General features: G+C 38.2%; 1 gene segment (V, D, J or C); it reads right to left on the reverse strand.

Moving 5' to 3' along the window:
* Nucleotides 1-477: 477 nt before the first annotated feature.
* Nucleotides 478-13,116, reverse strand: part of LOC114685685 — a 32,471-nt gene continuing 19,832 nt past the window's right edge. The window contains 4 exon segments of the C gene segment in view: nt 478-1,047; nt 2,759-2,803; nt 4,129-4,167; nt 12,165-12,212. Coding sequence covers nt 905-1,047; nt 2,759-2,803; nt 4,129-4,167; nt 12,165-12,212 — 275 coding nt within the window.

Raw genomic sequence — 13,116 nt, forward strand, 5'->3', positions numbered from 1 at the left:
TCTGACTTTCTTTTACAGGAGGAAACTATGGTGTGGAGAGTTCAGTATTTGATCTCACCCAGATACTAAATTCTGGATCCCATTCCTGAGGTCTACAGTCCGTGTGTTCATCTCCTCCATCACCTTTCCTCTCTGGAGCTTGGCAGCTCTCCTGGGAACAGTGAAGATTGGGAAGTATGATAAATACTGTGAAACAGGCACAGAGTTGATCACACAGCTCACATCCTACTAGACCTTTTCCTGTTTCCATGGGAATGACTTAAACCATATGACTCAGGCCTAGTTTCCCCTGAGAGAATAGTCATTGGGCTTCTGCACTTGGCTCCAGAAAATTGTCCCAGCCACCATCTAAGGGACAGACTTAGAATATAGTTTTGGACCTTGTTACCAATAAGCATTGTGTGTCATAGCTTGGTTGTCATGTTGCTTTGCACCTTGAACCTTGAATCACTGCCACCAATGAAAGCACACATCACATCAAGAGTAGACTTGATTTTTATTGTGTTTTGCAAAACAAAGCACAGAGTTCAAGTTCAAATAAGATTCTTTGGAGCATGTGAAGTAGAGGCTTTTAGGGCATTATCTGGTTCAAGGGCATGAAGTGGGGTGACTAGAAGCTGCAGTTTGTGTACATTGGGCCTGTGATGCTCTGGGCTGTTTTGGGGGGGGCACTGAGAGAGGATGGGTTAGGATGGCTGGGTGCTTCCATGGGCTACTATTTGTTGTAGAGTGAAGTTGATCAGTTCCCTCCCTGTTTTGAAAACATTTGTATAGTAATGATACGAAATCCCACATGTGTGACCTTGAGGAGGTCCAAGCAGCAAGCACATCCAGCTAGACCCTCAGAAGACATTGAGGGGCAGAGAAGGATGACGGCCACGTGACCCTCCTGTTTCATCCTCCATTACGAACTTTGACCGTCACAACGCAGAGCTGCTCTTCTAAACACACAGACTATAACGAAGGCCAAGTGGACCACACTCTTGAAGAACAGGATGAGGTAGGTGTAGAATGCAGAGGTATTCGTCACCTGAATCTGCAGCACATCTAAGAGAATCCCGTAGTTAGGTTCCTCTGCCCTTTTGACACAATAGCCCAGATAGGCAACTGTTTTTTTTCCATTGAGTGACAACTCAACACCTACCATTCTTACCAGAACCAGGAAGAGGACTCACCATGGAAGTCAGACTAATAACAACCCTGACAAGTTCATTTATAATCTTACTACTACTGAAAAGAGAAGTTGCCCTTGGGGTAGATGGATCCATTTGAAGGTTAAGTGGGGCATAAGTTGAGAATTCTTCACTTCCAATATTTCTAAGTAATCGTGAATAATATCCATCATGTACAAAGTAAATTGTAAGCAATAATAACATCTGATATCTTTGCCCATGAAACATTCTTTTGTAATAAATTAATAGCTTTTGGTGGAGGAATTACTTTCATTTCCATTTGCACAGAAAGATAGTTTGCCTAATAGTACTAAGTGGCCACAGCCTAAGTCTTGGTCCACAGAAGTGATTTTAAAAAATCATTACTTACTTTCTTTTTACATCTCCAAGTATAATTATCATCCCAGACATAAAAATATAAGGACAAACACAGAGCAGAGCATCTGAGGCATTGTAGATGGAGACTACAGAGCTCTGTCAGGAGGCACTGTCCTTGGAAATCTAATGGTAGCACAGCAGGGTACATGGGGGATTTCAGAAGAGCGCACTTCAGAAAATCCAGAAGGAACTTGTCAATCCAGATGCCCAAGACTCTCCCTTGTCTCTCTCAAGTCTCTCATTACTTTATAATGGGTAATTGGAACCAAAATATTTTGCACTTTTATAAGAGATGTGTGCTGTCATCAATTAAAACAACAGTGGGATTAGAAAACCACAGTAACCACTTAGTCAAACCCATGGTTTTTTCTGTATAATAGATTTGAAGTAATGAAAATGTTAAACTCTGTTCTTGTTCAGGTCCATTCCTCATGTGGTCCTTCAGATTCTGAGATGATAACATTGAGAATATAGAAGAACTGTCAGCCCTGGACCAGAAACTAGTACTCACTATGCTTACTAAATATGATAACTATGTTGGACATTTGACGCACTCATTGCGATAACTGAATTTTGGGTAATAATTCTCCATTGTCAAGTGAAGAAAATTTTGCTTACAGAGTGGAAGTCACTCATGCATATATGTGTACAGTGATCATTAAAATGACTGGACCACTAGACTGATGTGTGGCAGCCTGAAGCCTGTGTTCTTCCCAATTCCTATGACATTGCACCGTAGCCATCTCCTTACACTGTGACTTGGAGGGAAAATACAAAGCCGGGTAAATCATCAAATTGCCATTTGATGACCTGAGTTGGAACTCCCAGATCTGGATGTGTGACATATACAGAGTACTTAATATTAGGTCACTGACCACATCTGAAAAGATATACACACAGAATCCAGATCAAGGGCCTTTTGTCTAAAATGGAATCTGTGGGTGCCAGGAAATGTGATTAGTACCTTAGAATAACAACAACAACAACAAAAACTACTAAAAAGTTCTGTGGGCCCAAATCAAAGTCATACTGTCTGAGACCAATTGTTGAAATGACTAGGAAGTAATGGGTCAAATTACGTGATCACTCAGTTTATCCTGCAATTCCAGTCATAATGGCTTTTCTTTAAATCAGGGAAGTTCAAAGTTAAGATGATTGAGATCATGTTCTCTATAGTAAGATAAAAGTAAACAGATGCTAAGACATACCCCTTTTTTCTTCCAAGCAAGCTTCCAGGTCAGTAGTATTATTAACTAGAAGAAATGAGAACAAGTTTTATTGAGTTACCATAGTCATTATTTGACAGGCTGTGTGTGTGTGTGTGTGAGAGAGGGGGGGGGGAGGGAGAGTGAGAGTGAGAGAGAGAGATTTCATCATACAGAATTGATAATGAAAGCTCATACTTGTAGTCTGATGATTGCTATACCAGGCCATATATTAAATGATTCACATTCGTTGTGTTTAATTCCACAATAGGACCTAAATGAGTTAAATTCTGAATATATAAAAATGACAAAATGAATATATAAAAATGACAAAAAATATATAAAAATGACATGTGAGAAAAGAATTAGGCTTAAAAGGTATAGTCAAAAATCTTACATGATTTCTCTAAGACAGGTCCTTTGTTTGGGAAATAAATCCACCGGTAAAAGTGCTTGTCTTGAAAATGTAAGAATCTGAGTTTGATCCTCATAACACATGAAAATGCTAGGCTTGGCTACGTTCTGGTAATCACTGTGCTGTATAGGCAGAGAAAGAAGGCCTCCCCTAGGCTAACAGGCCAGGAAGTCTAACTTAATTCGTGAGCTCCAGGCCAATGCAAGACCAATCCTAAAGAAAGTGTATAGCATTTCTGAGGATGACCCCAAGGTTTTCCTCTTGCCTTCACATGTACGTGCATACACACAATGAACTTGCACACATCCTCTCTCCCTCTCTCCCTCTCTCTCTCCCTCTCTCTCTCCCTCTGTCTCCCTCTCCCTCTCTCCCTCTCTCCTCTCTCTCTCTCTCTCTCTCTCTCTCTCTCTCTCTCTCTCTCTCTCTCTCCCTCTCCCTCTCTCTCTCTCTCTCTCTCTCTCTCTCTCTCACACACACACACACACACACACACACACACACACACACGAACACATTTTAACAAAGGCACTCATTTAGCCCAGGCTAGTCTTGAACTTTTGATCCTTCTGCCTCTATCTCTGAAGTGCTAGGGTTACAGGCATGCCACACAACTCTTACTTTGAGCGTCTTAATTCTTATTTATTCTTAGCAAATGACTTTTTGTTTTGTTTTTAATGCAAGGGCTGAACATTCCAGTTCGATTATTTCTAATAGTGGAAAGATAGGAGGGGAAAACAACTATTTTGTGAATAAAGTTTGAGATGGAAATTGTCTTTATCTGCAGTGACATGGAGGAAAGATTGATTTAAAATGCCAATCAGTCTCATCTGCTACATTTAGCAATTGTTTTTGTTCGTTTGTTTTTTAACATCAAGCCAAAGATGTTTAGAAGATGAAGTAATAAAGAGGAGAAAAACAGTTTCTTATAAGGCAAAGGCAAATATAAATGAACACTTACCATTTTCACCTCTGGGATTGATAGAAATAGTTGTGAAAGCTATAATAAATTAAAGTACTAGTTAGTTATTCATGCTTGTTATTTGAAAGTATGTGTGTGTTTTTTTGAAATTAATCTTTTTGAAATGTTGACACAGACACTGGAGAAGCCATATTAAAAAATATGAGCCTTGCAATTCCCAGAATAATTGATGTTACTCTGAGATTCTGTAGAAAACAGTTGTCACATATTTTTTAATACAAAGATTTCAAAGTGAAGAATTGTGAAGTATATGTTATTTATTTTTTACCTGTAATACTATATTCCAGATCACCTGCTTTTCTTCTGTATCTATATCTCATGCATAAAATTTGCCACAAAGTTGCACCAATGATATGGTCAATAGACCAAAGTCCAAATTGGCTGATTTTCAGACTCCTGCACATTAGGCTCTATGTCATGTTCCACCCACAGTGAATGTGTCTAACCTTAGAGTCAACAACAGAATCATGCCCTTGAGGGAGTCTGACATAGACAAATTTCTATCTAAGCAGAGGAAAGTAGTTGCAGCTTTCTTAATCACTCATTTCCCCAAATTTCCCACTCATGTCTTGGTTGCTGGAGGTAAGATGCTTGTAGACGTGTGTATTAATAAGAGCTGCTGTCTGTCCTGTGATCACTGCTACACCAGGAACTGGCTAAATGTATCCTAAGCATCATCATGTTTAACTCTCCTGTAACATTAAAGTGAGCTGAATTCTAGGTATCCTAACTACACATTAAGAAATAAATTTTAAAGAGCTTACGTAACTCATAACAGTGAATGAGAGGGTCAATATTTAAAGGATAGTGTGCATTTAATAGATAGGATATATGGGAGATACTTTGTAAATATCATCAAACTTGTGGAACGTTTATATTTTTCAAAACAAAAAACTATCTAGAATAGAGTACTTGTTTGATAAAATATTACATTTATATATCAATAAAGAAAAATAAGCATGACCACAAATTCATGAATTCTGATAAATGATTAAGAGACTAAACCTGAGAAACTATGGAGTAAGAGAAACATCTAAGTTAAAATGGAAAAAATTATTATAGGTCTCAAAAATGTACTCACTGAAATTACAGAACATTAACATTACCAAACCAGGGAAAGATAGAGACATCCAAGCCCAAGAGGTACTTAGAGTCCTAAAAACACATGATAAGACAAGAACCCCTGCATGGCACATTAAACCCCAAGATATAAAAACTACAATAGAAGGAATTCATGAAGGGCTATAGAAGAAAAATAGCAAGTCACAGAGGCACATATATCAGGATTTCAGAGCTCTCAGCAGGAACCCTCAAAGCAAGGAAACAGCCCAGTGATACATTTCAGAGCTTAAGAAACTGCCGATGATATATGCAGTTATATCAAGGAAATGATATCTGAAAAACCAATGAAGAAACAAAGGCCTTTTAAGCAGTGCACAAAGTGACGAATTTTGTGGCCACCAAGCCAGCATTGTAAAAGAAGCTTGAAATCCTACACACCAAAGAGAAAGAAAGACAATATCAACCAGAGAGAACAGTGAAGAAGACATTTCACGAGGGAAATATATGAACAAAGGAGAGCCTGATACAGACAGCTCAGAAACACAGAAAGTTCCTAATAAAAACAGAAGAGGAAGAAAAGGAACAATTACTTCAAGCAGAAAAACAACCAGCACAAATGACAGGAATCAGCAAAGCCCTTTTAGTAATAATCTGAAATGCAAACGGTCTTAGTCTCTGATGAAAATATGCCAACCAACTGGTTGAATTAAACAACAAAAACCAGGATCAAAACTTGTTGTCTACAAGAAACCTATAACTGGTAAAGATATGCACAGAGTGAGACCGAAAGGATGCCAATCATTTGATAGACAGATAGATAGAAGCCCCAAACAATGGGGGCACCCAGGCAGGGGGATCGGGATCTGTCCCTGGTCTATGGGCAGGCTTTTGGGAATCCGGTGCCTGTGGTGTGACACCTTGTGCAGCCTTGGTGCAGTGGGAAGGGGCTTGGACCTGCCTAGGCTCAGTGTGCTGGGCTCTGCTGACTCCCCATGGGAGATCTCAATTTGGGGGATGTGGCAATGCGGGGTGGCTTGGGAAAGAGGACTGGGGGTGGGAGGCTGGAGGAGGGGAGATCTGTGGATAGTATGTGGAGTGAGTAGAAAATTTCTTAATAAAGAAAAATGAAAGAAAAAAAAAAAGCAGCCCCAAACAAGTAGATGTAGCCATAGTTGCAGTTGATAAGTAGACTTCACTGAAATTCATGGGGAGAGATTAAGAGGGTTAGAACATCAAGGTGCTATAATAATTATAAATGTGTATTCATTGAATGTTGAGTAAAGCAGATGGTAATGGGATTGAAGATTGGATAAGACTAAGTACATTAATAGTGAGTCACTTACAATAGACAGACCACCCAGAAACTGAAAAATCAACAACCCTCAAAATTTAAATGTACTTCAAAAGGACTTAACAGACATCTAGAGAATATTATATTTATTATTTTCTTACCAGTCCATTTTCTCTTTAATCATTATTAAATGAATAGATTACATGAGATCATATGAGTCCTGGTTAGTTAGTTAGTTAATTTGTTTTTGCCAACTTGATACAAGATTGAGTTATTTGAAAAGAGGGAACCACAGCTGAGGAAATGTCTCTGTAAGGTTGCCTATAGGCAAGTCTGTAGGGCATTTTTCTGATTAATGGTTAATGCAGCAGTCCAACTTCTGGGCAGGTAGTCCTGAGCTGTTTAAGAAAGTTGGCTGAACAAAGAATGAGGAGCAAGCCAGTAAACAACATTCCTCCATGTTATCTGCTCAGATTTTTGCCTCCAGGTTCCTGCCTTGAGTTCTTGCCCTGACTTTTTTTTGTGAAGGAGTGTGAAATGTAAAGTGGAATAAATCCTTTATTCTCCTACTTGCTTCTTGTGGTCATGGTTTTTTTTTTTTGTTTGTTTTTTTTTTGTTTTTCGAGACAGGGTTTCTCTGTGTAGCTTTGCGCCTTTCCTGGAGCTCACTTGGTAGCCCAGGCTGGCCTCGAACTCACAGAGATCCGCCTGGCTCTGCCTCCCAAGTGCTGGGATTAAAGGCGTGCGCCACCACCGCCCGGCTGGATCTTTTCTTACTGGCTTCCTAATCATGGTTTTCAGAATTTTCTTTCTCTTTTTTATTAATTTAAATTTTTTTTATTCATTTTACATACTAACCACAGATCTCTCTCTCTCATCCCTCCTCCTGCTCCTCCCACACCCGGTTAACCACCCACCCCCCACCCCTCGTCCCCTCCTCCAAAAGAGTAAGTTCTCCCATGAGGGGACAGCAAAGCCTGGTACATTCAGTTGAGTGAGGACCAAGCCCCTCCCTGCTGCATCAAGGGTAAGCAAAGTGTCTGACCATAGGTAATGGGATCCAGAAAGCCAGCTCATGCCCCAGGGATAGATTATCATAGAGCCTTCACCCAGTAACTGATGGAAGCAGATGCAGAGATCCACAACCAAGCACGAGGCTGAACTCTGGGAGTCTAGTGGAAGAGAGGGAGGAGGGATTATATGAGCAAGGGAGGTCAAGATCATGATGGGGAAACCTACAGCACAACTGAACCAATCTCAGGAATTCATGAACTTTAGACCAACGGCTGTGGAACCTGCATGGGATCAGAATAGACCCTCTGCATACGGGAGACAGTTGTGTAGCTGGGTCTGTTTGAGCTGCCCCTGGCAGAGAATATTATATTTAACTCATTTAGAATACACATTCTTATTAGAAGCCCGTGGAACTTTGTCTCAGATAACACTTTAGGTCATAAAGTTAGTGTTAACAAATAATAAAATAAATAATACCTTTTATCTTATCAAAACACAGTGGAACAAAACTAGGTAAAAGTAACAAGAGAAACTATAAAAAGTATGCACAGGTCTGAAGATTCGGCAGAATGATCTTGAATGATTAGTTGGTCATTACAGAAATTAGGAAAGAAATATAAAATAGTTTTAGATTTAAGTGAAATGAAAGAGAAACTTACTAGAAATTTTGGGATGTTGCAACTGTACAACTGAAAGAACAGTTTATAGCTACCAGTGTTTATGAAAGAAAAAAATCAGAGATCTCAGATAAATAATTCAAGAATTTACCTTAATATTTTTAAAACAGAAACAAGTGAAAACTTGAAGCAATGAATGACAGAAATGCTAAAAAAAAAATAATAATCAGGACGGAAAGGAATTAAATAGACTAAAAAGAACAAAGCAAAGAAATAATGAAATAGAGTTGGTTTTTTGAAGTAATAAATAAGATTGATAAACTCTTAGCCAGTCTAGCGAGAGAGAGAGAGAGAGAGAGAGAGAGAGAGAGAGAGAGAGAGAGAGGGAGGGAGGGAGGGAGGGAGGGAGAGAGAGAGAGAGAGAGAGAGAGAGAGAGAGAGAGAGAGAGAGAGAGAGAGAGAGAACACATCAATGAAATGAGATGTAAAAGCCAACCTTATAACAGATACTAAGAAAGTCCAGAGGGTCATTGGAGATTACTTTGAAACCTGTATGCCCAAAGGCATAAAAATTACAGAATAAATACATAAAGTGTGAGATGCATAAAACCTACTAAATCAAATCAAGAGGACATAAATCCACAACAGGGAATGAGATTGAAGAAATAATTGTTTCCCAACAAAGAAAAGCATTGTATGGCATCAGTGCTGAATTCTTCCAGATATTTAAACATGAACACTTGTGCTCCTCACACTGTTCCACAAAGCAGAGAGGGAAAGAATATTACACAACTCTTCCTCATAAAGCCAATAATACCCTCATTCAAAACGAAGTGAGGAAATCTATAGAGTAAATTTTCCTGATGAGCATAGACGATAACTTGCAACAAAATACTTGCAAACCAGATTCCACAACACATTAAAAGTGCTACCCTTTCGGGAATGCCGGGATGATTCACCATACAGAAAGCAGTAATTGTAGTTCAACATGTTAAGTAGATTCAGGGACAGGCATCACATAACCATCTCAGCAGAGGCAGAGAAGGCATTGAACAATGAGGCAAGAGAAAATTTCATTTCTGGGTCCTATATCTACTCCACCTGGCCTGGTACCTTTTGTACCAGGTACAAAACTAAGCTGTTCCGTCAATCATGCTGGTTTTGTTGCTGTGAAACTATAGTATAATTTGAAAGCAGATATTGTAGCATTTGCTATTTCTTTCTTTGTTAAGGATATTGTGCTTATTTGGGATCTTTGCTGCTTCCATATAAATTTCTAGGTTTTTATAATTCTGTGAGCAATGGTATTAGAATTTTAGATAACAGACAAGCACCTTCAAGTGAACACCCCGTTTCCTGAGCACTGCAAAGCAAGACAGTGAATGCATTACCACCTCACTATAGGCACACGGGGAAAAAAGGCGGAAAGTAAATAAGCCATGGAGGTGCCCAGTGCCAGTCATTAAGAGCCTACAGCTGTGACCTATCTGCTGTTGTTATTAGACCTAACTGCTAAGCACCTGTTTCCAGTTGAGTCACATTAAACATCTTCCTATTTGCATGCATGATTTGAAGGAAGACAGTGTTACAAACAATGAAGTAAAAACAAAGGTCATTCATTCAGAGCCCGTGTACTCACTTGAGACACCAATCAATCTAACCAGCCTGTGATTAGAAAATATACTTTTAAAGCTAATGAATTAGTTTTAAAAGGGCCTCTAAACAAGAAACCCAATCAGACACAAGTAACCTTTAAGACAGTATTATTTCTCAATTACAGGTAGATAAAATCAGAGGTTAGTGCAGATTAATATATTAAAGAGACTTTAAAAAATTGAGACTAAAATTGGCATTGTCCCCTTTATTTTTTCTTTTTGGGGACATAGGAAGCAAGTTATTTTCTGTATCTTTTTCTTTTCTTTTGTAAACATTTTGGTTTGTTTTGTTTTATAATTGCTTTATAAAAAAATTAAAAAAAATTTGATGGTGATCTCTTTGAACCAGTAGGACTGTTTCAGATAATATATTCATTTTCACAATATCAATTTTACCTAACTATGATCATGAGGCTAGTCAATCTTCTGACTGCTATTTCTTCCCTGTTTTAGTCTTCATTGGAGAGATCTTGTTTTCACCCTCTTGATTAGGTTTACTTCTGGATTTGTATTTTACTTTTTACTACATTGTGAATAGTTTATCTTCTAATTCATTTATTGAGAAGTTCATTATCAATATATAGAAAAGTCTTTTGTTTGTTGCTTTCATATCCTGCTACTTTGTTCAAAGTATTTATCATTAAGGCCTTTAAAATATAGGATCATATCATCTGCAAATAGGCACAACCTGAATTCTTCCTCTATTATTTATATGCTGAAACTGCTATTGGAGAACATAGAGAAAATAGTTAAAGATATAGTTAGTTGGTCTCCTATAGCCCAGTACAAGGAAATGATCAGAAAAGTAAGAGAAAGCCTACAGATCCTGGGAGAAACATTTTAAACTATATATCTGACAGGAGATTAAATCCAGACTATATAAAATACTCAAAAACTTAAGCACCCCCCCCAAATAAATCCAATTAATCAACAGATGGGCAAATATATTGAACAGACAATTCTCAAAAGATGAAATGCCAGTGGCCAATAGACATAAAAAATGTTCAGGATCCTCAGTCATCAGGAAAATGCAAATTAAAACTGCATTGAGATTCCTTCTCACCCTAATCAGAATGGCAGTCTTAAGAAAACAAATGACAGTCCAGGCAATGATGGCACACACCTTTAATCCAGCACTCAAGAGGCAGAGAAAGGTGGATCTCTGTGAGTTCGGGGCCAGCCTGATATACAGAGTGAGTTCCAGGACAGCTAGGGCTACAAAGAGAAACCCTGTCTCAAAAACAAACAAACAAACAAACAAAAAAAGGCGGGGGGGGGAGGAAGGAAGGAAGAAAAAAAAATGACTACTGCTAGAGAGGATGTAAGGAAATAATAATTACTGCCTAAGATAAGAGAAATAATTTTTTTATGAGTTATTGGTGGGAACTGTGGTGACTCCTCAAAAATAAAATAATATAAAACTACCATATAACCCAGCTATGTAAAACAATAAAACAGACTTACAAGGACAGATGTTGCATGATTTCTCTGAATTTCGGAGGTCATGAATACATAAATACGAAAGAGGAAGTGTGGATGCCAGTAAGAGTGGAGAGGAAGGGCTTGTGATGATAACCAGGGGCAAATAGGAACAACGTGAAGGTACACATGCATAAAAATGGTGTCATGAAACCCACTTTGTTTACACTAACCAAAACCAGGGGGTTCTGAATTGTGTGTAAATGCAGGGCATGGACTATATAGCGACAACTTCTTTTGATATGAGACACTTCATTCTTTTCTAGGCAAGTAATCTTTTGCCCTCAAGCCCTGGATTTATTATCCTCCTAATTGAAGTATGTAAGCTCTTTTTCTGTAGAGAGTATGTTTTCTCTATATTGCTATGTGTTTTACTGTAGCCACAATTTGGGGAAAGACAAGAGGACCTGTGTAATTTTTTTTAAGTATCTGGTTTTCTGAATCAAACTTGGGGTGTGGGTTTTATTTATCAATGTTTATAAGCAATACTAGAGTAACTTGGTATCATACTTTTCCCAGTCATTAAATAATGGATGGATGGGTGGGTGGATGGATGAGTGGTGGGTGGATGGACGGGTGGTGGGTAGATGGATGGGTGGTGGGTGGATGGGTGGGTGGTGGGTTGTTGGGTAGATGATGGATGGATGGATGGATGGATGGATGGATGGATGGATGGATGGACAGATGGATTAGGTTCTTCTTTGCAGTCATTCAGAGCAGCTCACTGAACTCTCTCATTTGTTAGTTTGCTATGTTAATATGATGCCAAGGAAATGACTGATTGCTTTAAATGTCACTCAGTATGTTCTGCAAAATTCAGTCATTTTTTTATATGTAAGGCAAAGTGGATTCAAATGTTAAGATATTAGGAGGAGAAAAATATAATCTCAAACTTACCATTTTCAGTTTTCAAATAAGCTTCTGTGGGAGAAATGATGTTGGCAACTAAAGGAAAGGAAAGCAGACATCAGTCAACTGTCTATGGTTATTACTCTACAGTGTGTGTGTGTGTGTGTGTGTGTGTGTGTGTATTTGTGAATGTATTTATAGACCTATTTGTTCATGTTTGCATGTAAATCTAATGTTAACAGAAAGATAGCCATTAAAATATGAGCCTTGCAATCCCAGAAGCATTAAGTTGCACTGTATGTAACTCTGTAGGTGACATTCGTATATGTTTCTACATGTGACCTTATTGAAGTTCACAAAGATTACATCATTATCACAATCTTAATGTAGTGCCCAACATTTCCCTGTCAGACCCACTTTTCTTATGTACTCATGGGTCCTAGAAAAGCTTCTGCTTCAAAAGAGAGAATGTGCAAATGCATACTCAATGGAAAATAAATAGAATATTAGTTGACATATTGGCCTGCATATGCTTGACTTGACATGTCACACTAAGAAAAAAAAAATGAAGCCTGGTCTACCAGTGAGTTCCAGGCCAGCCAAGGCTACAGAGTAGGACACTGTCTTTAAAAAAAAAAAAAAAAAAAAAAAAAAAAAGGAAAAAGAAAAACCTGCTAAAATCTCAATTCTTCTTACTATAATATCTGAAGGTCCCAGTGCAGTTATTTCTGACAATAGATAGATATATTTCTAGTTTTCTGTGTGAAGCTTGAAATAAGACAGAGACACATGTGAGATTTTTAAAGCAAAAATAATATGCTTAACTATTTTAAATGATGTTGGAGAAGCATACACATATTCTTTGAGCTTATTCTTCTGTGAAATGTGTTCTCGTACATATGGATTTTCTTCCACTATGCAATTTTATTGAAGAACAAGTTCTGTGTGCATTAAAATGGATTTCAGTGTGTGTTTGATAAAAATGTAAATACAGCCATAT

This window comes from Peromyscus leucopus, chromosome 5 (genome assembly GCF_004664715.2).
Source record: "Peromyscus leucopus breed LL Stock chromosome 5, UCI_PerLeu_2.1, whole genome shotgun sequence".
Classification (NCBI taxonomy): domain Eukaryota; kingdom Metazoa; phylum Chordata; class Mammalia; order Rodentia; family Cricetidae; genus Peromyscus; species Peromyscus leucopus.